This window comes from Varanus komodoensis, unplaced genomic scaffold (assembly GCF_004798865.1).
Source record: "Varanus komodoensis strain SLA01 unplaced genomic scaffold, ASM479886v1 scaffold3, whole genome shotgun sequence".
Classification (NCBI taxonomy): Eukaryota; Metazoa; Chordata; class Lepidosauria; order Squamata; family Varanidae; genus Varanus; species Varanus komodoensis.
This window is the reverse complement of record NW_025335761.1, coordinates 8,385,819-8,407,053: the sequence shown is the minus strand read 5'-3', so window position 1 is coordinate 8,407,053 and position 21,235 is coordinate 8,385,819. Positions and strand designations below refer to the sequence as shown.

Sequence of the window (21,235 nt, the reverse complement as noted above, 5' to 3'; positions counted from 1 at the left end):
ACTGCAGATCATTAATGAACAAGTTAAAAAGCAGATGAGGTGAACAGAATGTAATGAAAATGGAACACTGGTGGGATCTGGTAAGAGGCAAATGTGTATTTCTAGTTAACTGAAGTGTTACGCAGTCCCATAAGCACCATACATAGGCATTTAGGAATCCTGCAGATATTTGTGAGAACCTCTCCTATGAACACAAGTTGCTCTTCTGATCTGATTCAACTCCTGTCGCATTTGGCACTATGTCAGCTGGGCTTTTCATGCATGTTTTATCATTTCTGAAAGGTAGATACTAAATGCATCATATGCTACTGGACACATATTGAGCATCTAAACCAATTTGAAAGGATTGGTTTGCAGGTCATAGGACTTGGTAAATTTCATCTCCTACAATTTAATTATGTTGCTGACTATAATATGAGTTTTCATAAACTACAGAATTGGGAGGTTTCAGCATTTGGTTACCAGGTTTCAGGTTTTTCTGTTCACAGTTAACAAATGGAGACAAGAAGAAGAATAGATGAGGAGGAAATAAGCCAAGAAGAATTTCTGATGCTGTGGTCATAGCACAGTGTCACAAAGATTATACTTAGGAAACTGGGGTGCTGCGCTTCATTGTTGAGGTATTGTACAGTCTTCTGTTCAAGCGAGTTTCGAACATGCTTTCAGAAGAAATTATTTCAGTCAATAATTGTGTGTATTGAGACAATTATGTGCATTACAATTAGAGTCATGTAGTGAATTTTTCAACCTGCTCTATCCAATCCAGACACTGCTGAAAAAACTTGCATTATATAAGTCAATCAAATACCATAAGGTAGCACTGTTCAAGTCTTGAAAGTGTGATTTGAATCGCAAGAGTTTGTTTGTTTGTTTGTTTATTTATTTGCATCAATGGCCCATCAACCCTCAAATGACACTCAACTTATTTAGACTGCACCTCATTGAAGTCAAGCATCTTACAGTGAATGAGCGAACATCTCTGGATGTTGTGTTTTATAGCCCTCCTCATCCCTCACCATTGGCTGGACTACCAGCTTATGGCTGGTGGGAGTTGTAGGCCAAAACATATGGAAGGCCACAAGTTGCCCACTCTTGGGGTAGTCCTGAATCACTTAAATCACACTTTTGCATGCAGAAGAAATACGTCTTATAAAAAGCACTAGTAGTACAGCATTTTCCCTGCTTCTCATTTTGGTGCATGGCTATATATGCAGTTTGTGTGCTCATGGTTATGAGTGTGAGTGGGGATTGCTTCGTATGTTCACTCTGAAGTAGGTATTAATCAGGAAACCTCTGGCAATCTTTGCTAGTGTGTTTCTTCCTGGACCGTGGCCTGCCAACACCATCCAGATCATTTTGTCAGAGCTGGGAGAAGGCCCTTCTTTCAAGACCACTGACTTCAGAGGCATGTTTGGTGCTGATGCGAGGGCAATTCATGGCTACTCCTTGGCTGTGAAATTCTGTACTGGGTGTGGGGGCAGGTTAAAATTACTCCTTCTTTGCTGTCTTTCTGCAAGCAGGGAAAGATCATCTTAGCACCAGTGGGGTGCAGTGGTTAGAGTGCTGGACTGGGAATTCAGGAGATTCGGGTTCTAGTTCCTATCAGTCCTGAAGCTCAGTGGGTGAGTTTGGGCCAGTCACAGACAATCAGCCCAACTCACCTCACAGGGAAGTTGCTGTGAGGCTAAAATGGAGCTATGCAAACTTCCTTGAATCCCTCACAACAGGACAAAAGGTGGGATATAAATGCAATGCAATAATAATCTTGTTTAGGTAGGCCTTACTCATGTAAGCAAGTCTGTTGGGCTGGAAGCTGTTTTTGTTCTGTTTTTAATTGTGTGTCAGTACATTTGTTTTATTATTTTAATCAGATGTAGGAATGATTGTAAGCTGCTCTGAGCATCATTTTTCTTGGTAGAAAGGTAGGGTATAAATCAAAGAATTAATATATCAGTTTGGATGACTTCATTATAAGCTGTTGCACTTTTTCTTTTCCAACTCTCACTGTTGATGCTCCACTGACTCTGGAAGATTTATACCTCATCATGACTTGCAACCCAGTACATGTCCCTGTAGCTCTGTATATTATCTTGCTAGGCCAAGTACTGTGCTGCTTGACTCTCCTACTGGGCCAGTTCTGTCAAAAGCAGCAGCTAATTTACTCATGAGGTGGACCCTTATAAAGAAGCTTGTTGTTCTGTCTATGTGTACTCATCTGAGATTGGTTCAGCTCCCCCAGCCCCCAAATTCAATTCAGAATGGAAAGGTTCCTGTGGGACCCCCAGTTGTCAGGTGGTATAACATCTGTGTTTTATGCAGTGCTGGTCTTTGTTTCCCTACCCAGAATGCTGACTCTCTTCTTTCTCATGACTTGGATTTTGAAGAACCAGTTCTCAGCAATCTCTGTATGAAAAATAAATAGTCTGCATCTCTGCTTCATGACAAGTCTTCAGGGCATCTCCGTAACCTGTGGCACCATGACTTGGTCTGAGATGCATCTGGCTTGCAGTTTTCCATAGTCTAATTTTTACATGTAAAGTCATCAAGTGGGTAGCTGATCAGTTAATTTATTTGTGTATTTTGGGAGAAGGAAGTTCCTTGCGCAAGGGCAGCAAACATGGTTAATTGGGGCACAATCTATTGAGAATATTTTCAGTATAATCTCCATATAAAATAAATGAGAACTGGTCAGGAATATAATGTCACTGGGCAATTTCTTCCATACAGATTCCATCTTTGGTCACCAATTTACATGGGTGTTTATTAAACATTGTCATGAATATTGATTTACCATATCACAGAACTGCCCTTGAATTCAGGGACGTAAGGTTCCTGTCACTTTTCCTTTTCTCTTCCTCCTCCTTTTCTCCTTCTTATCACAGAAAATGTTTTGCACATCTGTTAGTATACTTGCAACCTCTGTGCTGCAGTTTTGTAGGAGGGATCGGCAACTAGTAGATACAATGGGAATTCTGTCTCCTTCATCTGTAGTATTGCAAACATTGTTGTCAGTTAGACATACCATTCTGGGAAGAGCTTCTCACTTTCTACATCTTATTTGGCAGATAAATCTCTGAGATGATGCAAGTCTTTATTAACTGCATCTATATAAATGCTTTGAAATTGTATCATGAAGGATACCGTATTTTAACATCTGCTCCTGCTTTCAGAAAAAAGAAATGAGAAACTAGTTGGAAAGAATTTATTCTCTATTTTGTTTGGGGTGTGTGTTACTGTTTATTTAGCATCACCTTCTCCAAACTGATATCCTCCAGATGTTTTGGACTTCAGCTCCAAAAAAAACTTGCCAGTGGTGACATATACTGGGAACTGTAGTCCAAAACATCTGGAGGGCATCAGGTTGGGAAAGGATGATTTAATAAATCCATTTTTTTCAATACATACCATATCTAGAAGTAATGCATCGAGCTAGCAGCATCAAATCACTGTATTTGTGGTATAATGGAGCATAAAACACAGGGCAGAGCAGCTACTGTGCTGGCTTTCATGGGCAAGAGAGAGTTAATCCCTGTGGGGTTTTCATGTACGTCAGAGCAGGTTTCTGTCTGTGCAGCACTCAGCTTGATTTGAGAGTTTTTGCACCTTGTTATTTTTCATTATTTCTTTGCATTTAATAGTCCCCCCCCCCATTTTTATAAGAACCAGACAATCAAGCCAGGCAAACAGAGGTTAGGTTTATTGTCATCTTCCATTTGCAAGGAGCAGGGTGTTCCTATACATACGCTGAGAAGACAAGCTGCCACTGCCTTTGGTTCTTCAGTGCTTACACATTACAGTGTTTTTATCACAGCCTGCAAAAAGACCACACCTTCTTCTTTTGCTTTTTAAAATTAAGAGCAGGAAAAACAAACTTTTTTTAAAACAGAGCCTATATATGCCACATCAAACTACACCAGCTTCCCTGATGTGCTCTCCAGATGTTTTGTACTACAATGCCCAGCATTCCTGACTCTTGCATAACTGACAGTGGTTGATGGGAGTTGAAGTCCAAAACTTTGGGAAGGCACCAGGTCAGGGGAAGGCTGACATAAAGCTTGCAGTGATGAAACTGCAAAATCTACAATTTTCAAAAAGATTGTAAAGAGGTGGCATATGCTACACAATAATTCCTGTCAAGGAATAGGGGAAACCACTGACAATGGTTCTATAATTTTATATCCTGTAAACTATGAAGGCTGATTCATAAAGGTGATTCTGGTTTTGAGGCCGTTTCAACCATTCCTTCCCTTTGCTTGCCGATTCTTCCACAAGTCCAGAACAGCAACTAGAAATCAGCATGAAGTTCTAAGGGATATGAATATGAGAAGTAGATTAGGCTTTCTCACATTAAAGGCATACACATAAAGATTTTATGTATAAGCTACACCATGAAAATAGAAATAAAAATGTGTGCATGCTGAACGTCCGTTCTCAAGTGCAAGGGTGGTGGATGCGAGCACAAGACAAAGCTAGAAGAGGCTTCGGCTCTACATCTTGTATTCAACAGAGTGAAAAACACACATCAGCTACTATGTGTGTTTGTGTGTAGAGGGCCATTTTTCCCTTTGCATCATCAAGTGTAGGAGAACTAGCTGTACGGCTAGCCGTGTAGCTTTGCCTCCATCAACGTCTAGCCACTTTGAGTGCCGCAAATAAAATGGAGGGAGTTTAGAGGATCACCACAAAGAAGGCTTCAGAGAAAGAATTAGGTAGGCTTGTGTATGGCTAGCTAAGAAATGTGCAGCTGAAAGGAATAGTTTAACTTGGTCTTGTTGAAAACTGCAAGGAGGTGAATACCAGCAGGAAAATAGGAATGTATGGAGGTGGAGGTGGGTAAAACCCAGAACGATGGGCTGAGGAGTACAGTGCAGTGGACAATCCTGTCCTGAGTGCCTCCAGACGAGGCTTTTATCATGCCATCGCACCATCATTCTCAGCATTTTATGGTGCAGAGGTGGTGGTGGTCCAGATGAAGATGTCTTCCACCTGCAACCCTCCCATGTTTTCCCTTTGCTTCTTCTGGCTGGTATCTTACCAAAAAAACATCTGTTAAGGAGGAAAAGATCTGTTACTCTAGCTGTTTATTCTAATTAATATTTCCATGGCTAAATGTTATGATTCGGTGCGGTCGGGGCCCTTTTTACCACACCCAGTTCATTATATGTGCTTGAGCTTCTGGGAAAACATTTTTTAATATCTGTTCTTTTTTTCTGTCTCCAACTTGCTTGCACAAACCTTTTCATCCTGTATATGAGAACTAATAAGCTTCCTAATATTCACAGAGCTGTTGTTTCCACTGGATTTATCAGTGTCTTCTTTTCAAATAAGGCCAGACTAGTCCTTTTAGAATGGTGCCCTCTTGTGCCAAAGAAGCAACTATTCATCTGTGGAGATATGGAAATAGATGCCTCGACAGGGGATTAAAAATATCACAGATTTTTTTCTTGGTGCTATACTTGTGTTATTATATTTTCTGGATAAAGTAGCTACAACATGAGATTGAAACTTCTTATTTCCAAACTATATTTTAAAAACATATTTTTTAAAAAAGCAGGAAATAATTCAGGAGACAGTCATGGAAGGGTGAGATGCTGCTGAGGAGCCAAAGATGGTGGACATGCAGCTGTTCACATCTGTGCTAGTTAAAAGGTGATAAACCATCCTACACTTAAGCAGTACCCCTTTGCAGTTGTCTTCTGAAAAGACTAGACAAAAAGATTACAGCAGTTCATGGGTGGACCACTGGCCAGTTTCTAAAGGATAACCTAGTTCAGGGCTGTTGAACCCCTTTCACTCTGAGGGCCAGATTCCATTTCAGAGAAGGTCTTGGGGGCACCATTACAAGGGTGGGTGGGGCCAAAGGTAAAAGGAAGAGAGCCAAAAATACCAATATATTTTAACTTAAAGGCACAAGGTTTAGCAAGTTTAGATAGAACAGAGTCTACATGGGTTCCTCTTCTCCTTCCCATTCAAAGATGCACCCTACATTTCTTGATGCCTCTGAGCCTTCCGAGATATAGTGGAATGCTACAAAACTGTACAAAAGCCATGAAACCAGCACATTTTACAGGCTTGGTGCCAGGGAGCTGAGGACCTCCAGGGGGTTCCATGTTGGTCCCATGTTCTTGCAAAGGACACTGGAGTCAACAGACTTTGGTCTTGTGTTCTTAAAGATGCAGTCCTATACTGTTCAGAGAGAAAACAGGCTGACTGTTCCTGGTATTCCCCAACCAGCTACGTTGGCCGGGGAATGTCGGGAATGTCTTTTTATCTAAACATGCACAGAAGTGCATCCCAAGCAGAAGTGCGTACTGAACATAAATTAGTTATGCCTTGAGTGTTAAGAGGTGCTGGCTGTAGATTCCTGTTGGTGAGGAAAAAAATAAAGAGGGCATGAGAGACTCGATTCCCTACTTAGCAAGTGAATAACATAAAAAAGTGAAAACAAGGATTGCCAAAAAAATTACAGGTTATTTGTGCAATAAAGATACTCTGCTCACAGCTGAAGACCTGCCAGCGGCTTGCCCAAATGTCCGGTAGATGGGTCAGGAGGAAGGAGTACTGAAGAGTGGTGTGGATCAGAAACATGGTGAGGATAACGCACCAGGGCTGAGTCCTGGATCAGGACTCCAATACACAAAGGCAGTTAGAGCCAGGTTCTTCTAGATGCCACACACAGCCCGGGACCCAGCAATGCTCAGTCTTTGTGGCCTGTTTATAATTCCTGGGCCTGACTGCTCCTGACAGGACTGCTTCCTTCATGATACGTGTGGGAGTTTGAAGGCCCTGGAGCCTAGCACAAAATCACCTCCCCATGGTTCCTTCTCTGGGCCAGTGCAGGAGCTGTGTGGATGTGACAGCTGAGTAAAGTGGGCTTGAGTTTGCAGATTTTGGAGGCTTAGACTGGAGGATCTCCACATCTGTGGGGGTGGAGGGGGCTGGTGGTTGGGCTCCAGCTCACCGTTAGGATTTATTTGTCTTGACCCCTTGCTTCAATGTCCATGGCTGGGTCACTGTTGCAAGATGGGATCATGAAACTCAAGGCCCAAAGCTTTCAGTTAAGAACTTGGATCCAACCCTCTGCTCCTGATGCAATTCCTGACACAACACCACTGCTTGAGTGCCTTGTGCACCCAGTTATGGTTTCCGATATGATCATTCCACTTAGCAGCTGTCGCTGTCTTCTCTTGCATCACGGCTATTGCGTGAGCCTTCGATATGGGTGGTATTCCTAGCAGAAAGAGCTGCTCCAGAACTACTAATTGCTTGCACTGCTCCTCTTAACGCTAGTTCCAATGGAAGATTTGTAGAGGCTCCTGGATCTTGTGTAGGGTGAGTTCTTTTTCTGTAAATGTATACAGCACCATTCTACCCTAAGATTCCTGAAACAGCTGACAGGGCACACAGAGCTATGTCCACCCCTCAGATATGGACCAGCATCACTGGAGGACTAAGGATGAGGGAAGAGATGGGAGGGAGCAAAGAAGCCATGGTGAAACCGTGTCCATTGGGCATGCTGTTGCTTATTGCCAGGGTGAGTTGGTGTGATGTGTGAACATGCCCAGTAAGCACCTCCTGGTATTTGACTCGCTGCATGATGCGAAGTTAAAGAAAACCTTGAGACAGTGTAAAGGGCAGGATGCAAAAATTTTCAATCAATCCTGCTTCCCACAATACCGCTTATATTTCACTGAGGAACTGCAACCATTCTCCACATGGGAGGCATCCATCTGAGTTCACACACCATGCATTGTGTGGGCATTTCAGGTGAACTGGGTGGAGAGAATGAACACAGAATTGCTCAGATGGAAACTGTGGCTGGAGATCAATAATTGCTTCTAAGTGTTCTGACAGCAATTCTAGGATATGCTTTCTATCATATTGTTACTAGTGGTCCAAACAGGTTTTGCAGATTTTTCTAAATAGTACAAAAGCCTGAAAAACAGGTTCGGTGGAGGAGAACAGAGGAATGGCTATGGGCAGCAATCCCTTCAACTCTCAAAACACCTTCAACACTCTTTAAAAAAAGGAAACTCAAAAAATTCTTGTTACCTTGCTCTAATTGTACCATTCTAGAGAGGACAAAGGGCAAATACCAAAACAAAATCCAGACCTCATTAGAAATTAGAAATGGCACAGAACTTTATCTGGCTCTGATGTATTTCTTCATTTAAGAAAGTAACTAAACTTCATTTAGTCCTTGTGGATGAGGGGACATGTATCTTATTTACACCCTTATATATACTCATATACACCCCTGCATACAAGCTGGGCTTAGAACAGGTTCCAGCTGCCACCTGGAGGATTCCAAAGGTGCTGGCCACATTTTCCTCCACAGTCTGCTGCACAACAACCTCAACCTTGGGAAGAAGGTGCTGGAGAGAAGAAAGCTGTGCATTTTCCTGGAAGTCTGATCATGTCCACACCTCACTTGATTAAAGAAGAAGGGATGCATGTAGTGGGCAGGGGGCATCCATGCAGCATTGTGCTTATAGGTATTCTTGGTTTTTCTGACCAGTGAGAGGTTCTAGGGACAAAGTTTAGCAGGTTTTAACTTCCTGTGGAAACTTGCTGTTGAACGAGGGATTGCTGGAGATATGTGGCATTTCTGTACATATAGCTTAGGTAGAGGCAGAAACAACAATTTCGCTGTCCCTCATCAGATTCCCCTGAGAAGCTCTTCAGGACATCAAGACTTTCTTGCCTTCAGGTGATTCATTGCTTCTGCATCGGATTCGTTGTCTCAGGGTACCTCTGCTTCCGTTGTTCTCTCATAGGTACGTAACTAAAATTCTACCATTGGATGACCACAAGTTCAGCTGTTATAAGAGAGGGAGAAAAATTATCTTGGTTGACTTTCTCCACAACATGCATAGTTTCCTACATGTCTTTCTTGTCTCTCCTTATTTGCATTTTCCTAAACCAGAAAGTTCCAATTGTTTCAACCAGTCCTTCCAGAGGAATGAGTGCAGCCACTTTTACCAGTTCTATATCCTTTTCAATTGCGGCAACCCGTACTGTACATAGAATTCCAAGCATTGTTGCACGACCGAGTTGGAGAGAAGTGTTACCATAGAGGCCATGTTTTTGCACCCTTTTGTAATGATCCAGAACACTTTGGCTTTTCCATAGCTAGCTCACGCTGTGTGGTGACATTTTCACTGCACTATTCACCGTGACCCCAAGATTCTTTTCCTGGTAAGCCACTGCCAGTTCAGGGTATATGTGAAGCTATAATTTGCTGTCCCAGTGTTCATCAAGACAGAACGTTGGTCTGGTAAATTATTGTGAATTGTGTAGTACTGCTAGGGGCCACCTGTGCAGTCACACATATGGAATCTGTATTGGAGCAGAACCTATTTTGGACAGTCCTTTTCACCCTGGAGTTCTGGTGGATGCCCCACCTCTACCCTGCCATCGCATGCTCAAGGTGGTGTGGCTCCTGCCTTTCCACTCTTGTTCAAACCTCTGACTGACATGGCAGCTATAAAAATGGAGATAATGGAGAAGCAGATGCATAATGGCACCTTCAGAAGGACAGGAGGATGAGTTGTGTGGCTGCACAGAGGACTAGCTGAAATATTTGAGACACAGATGGGCATCCTGTCTTTCTTCATCATGATTTCTTGCAGTCTGCCTGATCTGGGGCTATTATAGCAAGCTAGCAGAGAGGTTCACTGCAAGCCCAAAAGATCCCTGGACTGCTTCAGACTGGGAATCTTGGTAGCTGGTAGAATGAGTAGATCTTTGAGTAGACCCAAACAGAGAAGTGCAACATGGAGACTGGGTCCCTCTTGGGACCTTCATAGCAGTTTTGCACTTTTCCAGAAGTTCTCAGTCGCATCTGAGAGAAGGCCAATAGCCAGTGAACATCCAAAGTGTGGAAAGGAGACTGGGGGAGAGAATTCATAGCCCACCTGTGGGAAGGTCCACCTTTTTTATTTATTAATTAAAACATTTATTTATTTATTAAAACACCTTTGACATGTAAAGCTTAGAGGACCCATAGAATTTTTATCTAGCTTGTTGACTGGGTTGTCCTCTAACTCTTCCAAGACATCTCTCCCAGGAAAGAAAGGGGTACAGAACCTCAGGTCTAGGACCAAATCCATGTCCCCTGCATCTCCCAGACAGCCATGCTGCTTTTGCTCAACCAGCCCATTCCTGCTGACCAGCAGTTGCTTTATTTTCCTGATTTCTTGTATGGTATTTTCCCAGGGTTCTACATGGTTGAAATGCTTGTCCTAAGGCTTAATGACTGGCAGCAAATGCTTTAAGCTATATGCTGGCATTTTGGACCAGCTTTTGTTTTTGGCCCCACCCACCAGTGGAATGGAACCAGCTAGAGCTTGAGTTTGGCTTTCAGGCTGAAAAAGCTTGAACACTGCAGCTGGTTCACCAGTGAAAGCTAACTAAATGCACTCCTTGCTACAGGTGCCACTGGTGTGCCTAATTGTGCCTTTGGTGGTGGACTTAATCCTTCCCCAACAGGCTGTGCAGCAATTCCCACATAAGCAATTCCTTCATCTGATACTGCTTCCACAAATCCATGTCTAGATTAGGCTTCAGCTTTTTAGTAGTCTTTCCTTGATTTAAGATACTAGCTCAGGATTTCTTCAGTTTCTCTGGAATTCAAGAAAATAGTGAGGAGAGAACTGATTACACTGCTGTCTAGTTCCCTGAAACCCAAAACTCTTGAGAAACCTTCTTGGCTGTTTAATATAGATACTTCAAGCCCTAGGTTGGGTGAATCAGTGTATGCAAACAAGTTGAATTAGAAGTAGTTTTTACTTTTGTAGCAGTTAAACCTAGATGCAAAATTTTACCTGGCTCAAAAATGATAGATGAATTCATAACATGCTTTCTAACATATAACCTAAAACTCAGATCTAAGGAAGGCTTGTGTATATCCCTTCAAGCTTGTTTCCACTGCACTGGTGAAATGTAAAAACTAAATTCTGTAGTCCATTTTCACTTGAATGAATCTAAACCCAGAGTTTCCTTTTTATTTAATCCAAGGCTTCTCAAGGGACCTGTGTGTTGCAACTAAGGCTAAAGAAAAAACTGCTTATTTTTGCCTGTAAATAGGGACAGAGAAACAGTTCTTGCGTGCCTGCTTCTTGGATTTCAGCTGAACTTTTCAGTTTTGGAGCTTCACTTTTTAAGTGACATAGTTATAAACACAGCTTGGTGAGAACTTGGCAAGTTCTTACAAGAAACAATGCCTGGCAATGTGTTTAGCAATGGTGGCACTTGTCCAATGGCCAGTTTCTACTTAATTTTATAGACATCATACCACATCAGGATTAAAATGTCTGAATTTGAGAAAACTATGTCATTGCATGGTAGAGAACCTAGGATTGGTATGTTTCATCTCTGATGCCTGGAGAGAGGGACTGTATGAAGAATGAACTGTCAATTGCAAGAAAAAATAAGAAAGGGAAGATCAAGTTGCTCTTCCTGTAGGACATAATGACAAGATGATGTTTCTACTTCTTTGATGAGTCATTAGGCTTGATAAAGAAGGAAGTTCTGAAAAAGTGAACGGACCTTATTTTCCTGGAAAAAGGAGTGTACCTTCACATTCTTGACTGATATACTCATATTTGCTCCATTTTGTGGAAGGCAAACATGTCATCTTACAGTCAAATGATGACATCTGTTTTCATCGCAGACTGCTGCCTAACTTTAAGAGAAAATTATATAGCAGCCCTATAGCAGTTCCTGCAGTCTCCTGAGATATGCAGAAACATCCGTTTAATTTCTGATGTCCACAAACATTAAGATGTACTCAATCTTATGCAACCACTGCTTGATCTTCTTCTTAAGTACAGCAGCACCTGAGCCATATATTAATATGACTGTCAGGAATATGTACAATTCTACATTCAAGTTACCACAGTCCAAGTAATTCTAACAAAAGACAAAAATTAGCCTTATTTTTGTGATTATGACAAAATTGGGAGTCAGAGACCCTTGCTGTAAATAACCAGTGATCTACTAATATATCCTGATCTATCTACTGCCCAAACCTGTGTGATTGCAGTTTGCTCTCTGACTTAAAATTATTGTTGCATAGCCGGTTGTAGAGAACCCTGTCAGAGGGTGAATGCAAGCACAAACATTCTCTACAAATTATGCCCTGGATTTCCAAAGAAGCATATGCTGAGCTCAGCTACATCTTTGTCATTCAACAGACTGTTGCTAGGCTTTGTTTGGAATCTAGATCACAGAGCCTCACCATTGTTTCGCTCAAAGCTTTTATAGGGGCCAAGGACAGATGGGGCGACTTCCCAAATGTAACCGCCACACAACATGCAGGAAAGTGGCTGCAGGTAGCATGGCAGGCACACTCCTCAGTGATTTTGTCATCTCACCATGGACAGCAGTGACCCCCAGGCATGACTTACTTTTAAAAAGTGCCAGGGTTTTGCTGCTGCTTCTGTTTTGTTCCCATTAACTTGCTCACAGCCCCTTCCCCCTCGTGGCTTTTAACATTTCAACAGAAGGAAGGCAGCCTGCTCTTGTGCTTGGAGGCTTTAAGTGCTGCTACTGTTGACAGTGAGGAACAGGGTCTGTGACTGGACTTACCTCTGCTATGCACAGAAAACAGTAACAGCAAACCAAGCAAATACCCTTTCTTCTTCAAATAATCTTATCCAGGATGCTTCAGCCCAGCTGTAGCTCCAAAATTAATCCAGGATGCTTCACCCCAGCCCCCAAAGTTAAACAAATTTGTTTGTTTAATTTTGTGAGCTTGCATAGGGTTGTAAATTTTCAGGGAAGCCTAGGCATGTAGAATAAACTCTCTTTTTCCTGTGATGCATCTACAGCTGGGGCTGGGGGCAGAGGCACGGGGAATATGAGGTCAGCCACAGGAGGACAGCCCTCTCACCCACTCCGTGAGATCCTGTGTCAAGTAGAACACCTAAGGCGGGCTTGGATTGTTTCAATGCCAACGTAACAGAGCAGAATCTGAACTCTACTGAGCAACCATACACTCTCTTAAGAAAACAGCATTTGAAACATGGGCTGTTCATATCTTATGATATCCAGACATTTGACTTTTAAAAACAGAGGCCAACATTCAGTTCATTAATATAATAGTTTATTTTTTCCCTAAGTTATGTGTCCTTGTTGATTCAACAATGAAATCTGGAGCTCCAGGTCCTTCACTGACCACGGTGGAAGCTGATTTGGAAACAGACCATTTGTTTGTTCTCGCTTTCCCTAGCTTTCAGAGAGAAAGAGCATGTGTGCACGTCTTTAACATTTGCAACTTAAAATCAGTTGGGTAAAAAAAATAATTAGTAAAAGGCAGGCTAAGGGCTGCAGTGTCCTTCAAATATATAGATATAAAATCTCCAAAATAATATTTTGTCTTATTTGCTTCCTTTTTGTCTTTTCACCAATGTACATTTAATTTCAGTTGCTGTTCTCACTGTTCCCCAGCTCCCTCCCCCCATGGAAAAAGTGTAGATAAAAAGATTGTATGCTCCCAAAACACATTAAAAATGGTCTGCAGCCACCTGCACTTTTATCTCTTAATCTTTCTCTGAGCTGGTAATGCTACAATATGGACTGGCTGAGATGGCAGAACATGAATTTCTGATGGATGAAAAGCTAATTATGGCTTCTTGCTACGTACAGTGTCTGGTGCAACAATGTGCTTTGCATTTTCATAGATATGCTAAGACAAGAAGCAGGTTACATTCGATGCTGGCATCAATTTGAGTTTCATGGGACTCTAATGGTGTTTGGTTCACAGGCATGTGGAAGGTTTCTGGGCTCAATATTTAATTATACAAAATTGTGGTAAAGTATTTTTAATGTAGCTCCCCATAGGTCTTTTGGTTTCTGAATAATAAAACCAACCTTCAATTCTTAGCACAAATCCTGGTTTCCCAGATTATATTAGCACACCTCATTACAAGCATAATAGTGAACAATGATTTTGTTGCCTTAAAAAACAAATACAAGAAAAAAAGGGAAGAAGATTGTGCTCCTTAAGGAGAACGTCTTTCTTTTTTCATAAGTAAATGACACTGAATGGCACGGATTCGATTCTTTGCTGGGGCAAATTCAGGCTGCAGTTTCAGTGTTGATTCATACCATCTCATTGCCTTCTCGAACTCTTCCTGTAGAGATCACAGATGCAAATCAATCAGTATGGGTTATAGCACAGTATATAGTAAGTCGATGGGTGACTTAAATGTTGTGAACTGCCCAGAGAGTTTTGGCTACAACTGGTGTACTAATGTGGTGGTGGTGATGATACACTAAGGCATTGGTGTTGAACTCTGGACTAAAATCCATCCCAGTTACTCAAGTATGATATATGAATGGGCCCAAATCAATGATGACAAGCAACTAGGTTCAGTTTATATCACTTTTGGTACAAAATCAACATGTCGTGAAAGACGACTATGGGGAATCCACTGCTGTAGTGCTCTTATGTAGCATTTCACAACAAATAACTGCAGGCCAGGTGAAGAGTATCAAGCATAGAATTTATACACAAATTCTTCCTGACGCTTTTAGTTCAAGTATTACTAATAATACATTCACTCTTAGAGCTGATTCAACCATAATGCCAAACCACAGTTTAGCACTATATGACTCTTCTTTGGGCCTTGGGTTGAATGCTTCCCTGCAGGAGACTGGAAGAGGCAAGGGCATGGCTTAACCTGACTGCAGTGCGTGGTTACGTCTGAACCAGGACTATGTTGTGAGGAGTCAAGGAACAGATAGAATTCCTGTCCACTCATATTCAACATGGACAAAGACAAGTTAGAAGCAACACAGCAGTGGCCCAACACAGCATTGCCCGTATTTCCTCAACAGCTCTGTAAGCAGCAAAGGCTGGGAGAAGACTAAGAAGGAAGTGGCAGAGCAACACAAATAACACCATGTTCTGAGTTAAGCATGTCCCAAGGTGAGCCTGCTAACTACCCACCTTCATATTCAATGCAAAGGTGTTCCAGGGTGGAAGGAAACTTAGATCCTAGATGAAGGCTTGACCTAGAGGCCAAATCCAGCTTCTTGGAGGCCAAATCTGGTCCTTGGGTCCCTGCACAACTGCACATCATTTTCCTTGTCACACTCTTTTGCTTTGATGATTAGGTTGTTTGTCAAGGTTCTGCACATCTCATCCCAGCTGCCATTTTAAAAGTTCGAAATGTCTCTCCTAACGCTTAGTTACTTACAGTAAGAGCTTTATGCTACAATAGACTTGTATTTTTGGAATTTAGATTTTCCCTTTCCCTGGCTTCATATACTACTCAAATTTGGCCCCTGAGTGCTGCTTTGAAATGGAATTCAAAGCAGGCAGAAAGTGGTTTCTCACTCTTGATCAGAGGAAACAAATTGGACCCTTGAAAGAACTCGGTGAGTGTTTCAAGGCAGTAGAGGGCACTCAGTGGGATCCACAGGTTAAAAGAGCTAGAGTGAAACAAATATCATAAAATGCAGTAACAGATGTAAACTCAAAAGTGTTTCTTCTCCCTGTGATGACCCTGATTTCCTATTCCTTAGAATGAAATAGGATGCCCTGGAATCCTGCATAGAAGAGGAATGGGGGCTTATGATCTGGAAACAGTACACACACTATGGTTTACTGAAACAAGCCATGATCAGATACCACAGCTTGATCTTGGCTAATTTCAATACACTGTATCTTAAATTAGTCCAATTTGTCCTTCTCAGATGTAATGACGACCTACAGTCGGTTTAAACCTGGAAGCAAATGCTTCCAAGATGAGTTGAATGAAGAGCAGGAAAGGGATGAGACAAGCCTGTGGCTCACTTCTCCTCACTCCGCAGTGCTAAAGCACAGGGAAGCATCACATCTCAGCCAGGCTATCGATTTAAAGACATGCAGTTAGAGGCCTGGGGATCAAACCATGTGTTACCTTTGTAACAGGGTCCCTTCTGAAAAGTAGAATTACACCTATATTGTTGCTGCTTTATTATTATTAAATGCATTTTAATACTGCTGAACATATTTAAAATATTTCTACTGGGTTCCCTATGAGACGCTATGTGTGTGAAGCAATTTAAAGCATTTGTTGGTATATTTCAATCACATAGCACGGCACAGAAAGCCACCCCATGTTGGACAGTACACAGATGGTTTTGCTGGCTACCATGTCACAAAGGGAACACATGAATAGGCCTACACCAGCAATGCAGATTCTGACCAACAGAAAAGCAGAGGAAGTTAAGTATAGAAGGCTATCTCTGGGAAGTCACAATCCTTACTTAAGTCAGAAACATTTCAGGCAAATACGTATTCTGGTAGAAAGATAAATAGATAGAGCTTTTAATTTTTTTAAAAAAACTCTTACTTATGGTTCACTCACTGACAATTTGTTTCCAACTTAGCATCCCCTTCTGTAAATTGAAAGAAAACACTCACATTTGCTGACTACTGTGGCTTTTTAAGGCATTCTGAAATGACTTAGAATGTTGAATGAAATATGTAAGAATTACAAGGATCAATTTATAAAGTTCACAGCAATGGCAGGAAGAGATGAGTTATGTGGAGTTATGCGTGGAACAATGTATCAGGTTAACTCTTGTCAGAAAAGTTTAAGTAAAGAGAGTAAAAGAAATTATATCACTGAAGAACCACAGGATTTCATGACATTATCAACTAAGATCTATTTTCCCCGTTATTGTTCCCTACTAATCTGAAACTAAAACGGTGCATTTCTAAGCTGTCTGAATTCTCACAAGATGTTCTTTCTGTCTGGTGTGCTAATTCATGAGCTTAGCATATTTCCCTATTGATTCAAAAGCACCAGACATTTATCAAGTGTTAGTTTGGTAGAAAGACTACAGGTTGAGTGACTGCTAGGAAGGAAGGAAGGAAGGAAGGAAGGAAGGAAGGAAGGAAGGACGGAAGGACGGACGGACGGACGGACGGACGGGAGGAAGGAGCAGACCATATGGGTGATGAGAGAACCTTCTTTTGCCTGAAGTAAGATCCTAAGGGAGAGTGCAAAGCTAAAGAACAGAGAAGGAAGCTGCAGCACAGTCTTAGCAATAGGGGAGGAGGGAAGCAAAGGCCTCCCTGTTCCAAACTAGAAGGTAAGCAAGTCAGGAGGAGGAACTGGAGGCAACATTTTTGGCATTAGTTGGATGTTATAAATGCTCAGATGTGATATAAGTAAAAGGGAAAATTTTGTGGATCCACCATGCTATTACATGCTGTCTCCATCTGCAGCTGTGGATTCTGTCTTTGTTCCTACACTCTGACCATCTGTAGCACTGTAGCCTCAGGATGCTATAAAAGATAGAGGGACCAAATCTAGTGATTATTCACTCACCATTGCTACATAGACATTAGCCAGTGTGAAATGATTGACGACAAAGTGCGGGGCGATTTCTACTGCCATTGTAGCCACGACAATGGCATCGTTCCAAAGTTTTGCATTGTGGAAGATGTTTGCTAGGCTTATGAGTGGCACATCCTGAAAAAGAAGAAAAGTGGAACAAATCCAATGAGAAGAACACTTTGCTTTTTAAATCAGGTCATTTTAAGCGAAGGCTATTGAATGAATCCACTCCCATTTGTTAGGTCAGTTTTCCTTTTTTGCTGCCATGGCATTGCCAGCAGATGGATTTTAATCCACAATCACAAAAAAGAATTGCCAACTGTTGCAGTGAGGATGGCCATTTTTAATTGTAAAAAGAATCTGGTGGGCTTATATTTTGAAAAGTTCACTTCTCCTTGACTTTGCAAGCCCAGCATATAGGTTTGCAGCTTGCCTTGTGGATAGCAGGGTCACAGCTATTGAAGAGTAAGGTTGCTTACCTGTAACTGACATCCTCTGAGTGGTCACCTGAGCATTCACACATACGGGCTTTGCAGCTGCAAGGGGCCTGTTGTCTGGAAGATTTTCCCTAGTTAAAATCATTTTGATGGGAGCGCTGCCCCTCACTCCCCTTAGTATGTTATAGGAGGGACCCCAACTCTTAGGGGACTGACATTTTGGCCACAGGACTGGCAAGGAAAAGCTGGCAATGGCTCTTGACAGTGGCAGTACAATTGCATGATTCAGGTGGAACTGTGATGTGACCTTAGTTTGTTTGCCTGCCTGGCCGTGGTGATCACCACTAGAAAAGCAAACTTCCATGAGAAAAGGTGTAAATCCATAGTGGCCAAGGGCTCAAAGGGAGACTTCATAAGAGCCTGCAAGACCACCAATGGGCTCCATCCTGGCATGAAGGACTGAATGGGCAGGATCAGGCTGTGCACAGCAATAAGGAATTGATGGGACAAGGGATGAGAAAAAACAGAGACGATTGGCCATCCTGTAAGAAAAAGAGAGTGCCATCAGATACACTCTAATGGAGGCTGGTTTCTGGCTTCTGGTGTGGAGCATATGGAGGAAACCAGTGATATGCTGGTTGAATACTTGATGCGGATCAAAGGCTTTCTCCCAGGAGAAAGCTGTAAAGGTGTTCTATTTGGCCATGTAGGAGCATCTCATGTTTGACCATAGGGCTGCATCCAGGATTGCCTGACACTCAGGATAGAGAGGATCCTCCTTATCTATTGACTGATCTGGCACAGTATCAGATGGATGGTCTTGATGTTTGGGTGTAGAATTATCTCCCAGTCATTTGAGATGATGTCTGGTCTCATCAGAAGGTGGATGAAACTGGTTGGAAAGGCAGAGGAGGTGGGCGAACCATGCTCACCGGGGCCACCACAGAGTCATAAAGATGCTGGTGGTGCCCTCCCTCCAGATCTTGGCTAGCACCCTGGTGATCAGTGGGAATGGTGGGAACAGGTAGAACAAGATCCTTTCCAATGGAGATGGAATGTGGCCTGCATCAAACCCTGGCAGATCCCGGCCCAAGAGCAGAAGGCTTTGCATGCCATGTTGGTTGGCATGGCAAAGAGGGCTACAGATGTGGTTCCCCAGGTCTCGATGAGCTGCCTCAAAGTATCCAGATGCAGCTTCCATTCTTGGGTCCCTTTGGGTCTCCTGCTCAGGGTGTCTGCTGTGATGTCGGTCCTGGCCAAATGAATAGCCACAATGGTAATGTCATGTTCCAGGAACCAGGCCCATATCTGCAGTGTGAGATGGGTTATGGATGTAGATCATGTGCCACCTTGTTTTTTCAGGTAGAATACCACCATAGTGTTCTCCAAGGCAACCTAAGATATTTTCCCCTGAAGAGAATCCGGAAAGTATTCAGTGCTTTCTGGACTGTGAGGGGCTGGTTGATATGATGCATGTGATCCCGATTGGTCCACAGTCCTTGAGCCTTGCTGCCAGCACAGTGCATCCATCTCAGGTGCAATGCATCCATCATCAAGGTCAGGTCCGGTATCTTGGGCATGGACAACCTTGACCATCTCAGGAGCCATTGCACCTGCTGCACCAAAGTCCTGGGCTCAATCTGGAGCTGCAAAGATAAAATGACCAGTGCCACCACCCAGTCTGCTGGAAGGAACGCTTCTATGATTATGGAGTCTAGCCTTGTCCCAATATAAAGGATCAACTGGGAGAGAAGCACAGAATTCATGGTGTTAATGCACAGTCCCAGTCTCTCCAAGAGACTGTATGTGTCCCTGGTGGAACCAAAGAGATCCTCCTGAGATGAGGTGCCAAGTACCCAGTTGTCCAGGTAAGAAAAGACCTGGATCCCCTGTAGCCAGAGGTGGGTGCACACCATAGCCATGCATTTGGTGAACACCCAGGGAGCTGTGGAGAGCTGAATGGAAGCTCTCTACAGCTGAATGGAAGCACACAAAATTCAAAAGCATTGGGCCCAATTTGGAACCAGAGAAAATGCCAGTAGTCCTGATGAACAGACACGTGAAAGTATGCCTCCTTCAGATCAATTGAGGCAAACCAGTCCCTTTGGTGCAGCAATGGCAGAATGTTTTGCAATGAGAACATGTGGAACTTCTGGTGGGGGGTGAAAAAGTTAATGTCTTGCAGGTCTAAGAAGGCACAGAGGCCGCTGTTCTTCAGAGTGATGAAGTACTGCGAGTAGAACCCATAATGGAGATCAGATGGAGGGATGGGACTGATTCCTCCCTTTGACAGTGACACCCTCTGCCAGCACGGGAGAGGGTGGTGTTGTGCATATAGTTCTGAGAGGTGGGAGGATGAAGGATATCATAAGATAGCCAATATGTGCTCTCCACAGCAGAAGAACTGACTGATTCAATGATATGGATTCCCATGTGGGAAGCAAGATGGTAAAGCAGCCTTCAAACCATATTTGCAGCACTGGAAGGAGGGCTGGTTTGTTGCAGCAGTCAATGGTGCCACCTCTTGGTGTCCTTCTTCTTCTTTTGGGACTGCTGGAACCAAGAGGAGGTGTCACTTCGAGATGCCCATCTTCTCCCACATGAAGACTTGATATCTCCCCATGGCGGCTTTATAGTTTGAAATGTGAAAGCCCAATCTCATCATCATGTAGACCCTCCTCGCCACTGAGTCCAAGTGGCATCTCCGTTCGCTGATCTTTCTGTGTCCAACCCTGCATTGACGTTACAGTGACTGACTCTGGCTGTGGGATGGCCCTCTCTTGGACCTGGTACAAGATCTCCAAATGGCTGTGGTTGTACTGGCACCTTCCATGGTTCTGTCATGGATTGGAGGAGCATTGGAAGGAATAGAATGGCCACTGGTGCAGAAGCCTTGTGTATGATGCAGAGAGACCACGGAGAAGACTTAGCTAGATCTGCTGCAAATTTATTCAGCATAAGGTTGGATCCAAATCGATATTTGCATCTGCTCATGGGGAGGGGCTCCCCATAGTCAACTTCCTGCTGCACAGGTATGCTGGGACCTTCTCTGACAGTTTTTCACTTTATAAAAGCAGCAATTAGCAGGTCTTCCTCAGTATTATGAGTGAAGGCCTTCTACCACAGTTTACATGTTATGACGATGTGGACAACAGACTTAGAGTAGTTTTAGGACAGATCTGAAAATATAGCAACTTATTCACATGAGACCTGTTCTACAGATATGAGAATCAGTGAAAGCAAATGAACTCCCACATGCAAACTGAAAGTCAGAAACCGCCAACAGAGAGCATTACACACCTTCATGTGGTAGGGTGTATGATGCAGAGCTTGACGGAGGCAGTCAATTGCTTTCTTCCCTTGACCTTTTACCCTCCAGTAAAGGGCTGCCATGCTGGAGAGGACCCAGGACGTTTGATTCTGGCACGTCAGGAAAAACAACAAGTGGTAAATAATGTT

The 21,235-nt window shown here is 42.9% G+C and overlaps 1 protein-coding gene across 1 annotated transcript in view; it reads right to left on the bottom strand.

The window, feature by feature from the left end:
- Positions 1 to 13,086: 13,086 nt before the first annotated feature.
- TTC17 (tetratricopeptide repeat domain 17) overlaps positions 13,087 to 21,235 on the bottom strand; it is a 65,569-nt gene continuing 57,420 nt past the window's right edge. The window contains 3 exon segments of the mRNA XM_044435966.1: positions 13,087 to 14,138; positions 17,331 to 17,474; positions 21,077 to 21,196. Of these exon segments, the coding sequence (XP_044291901.1) occupies positions 14,007 to 14,138; positions 17,331 to 17,474; positions 21,077 to 21,196 (396 nt within the window). The 3' untranslated portion in view covers positions 13,087 to 14,006.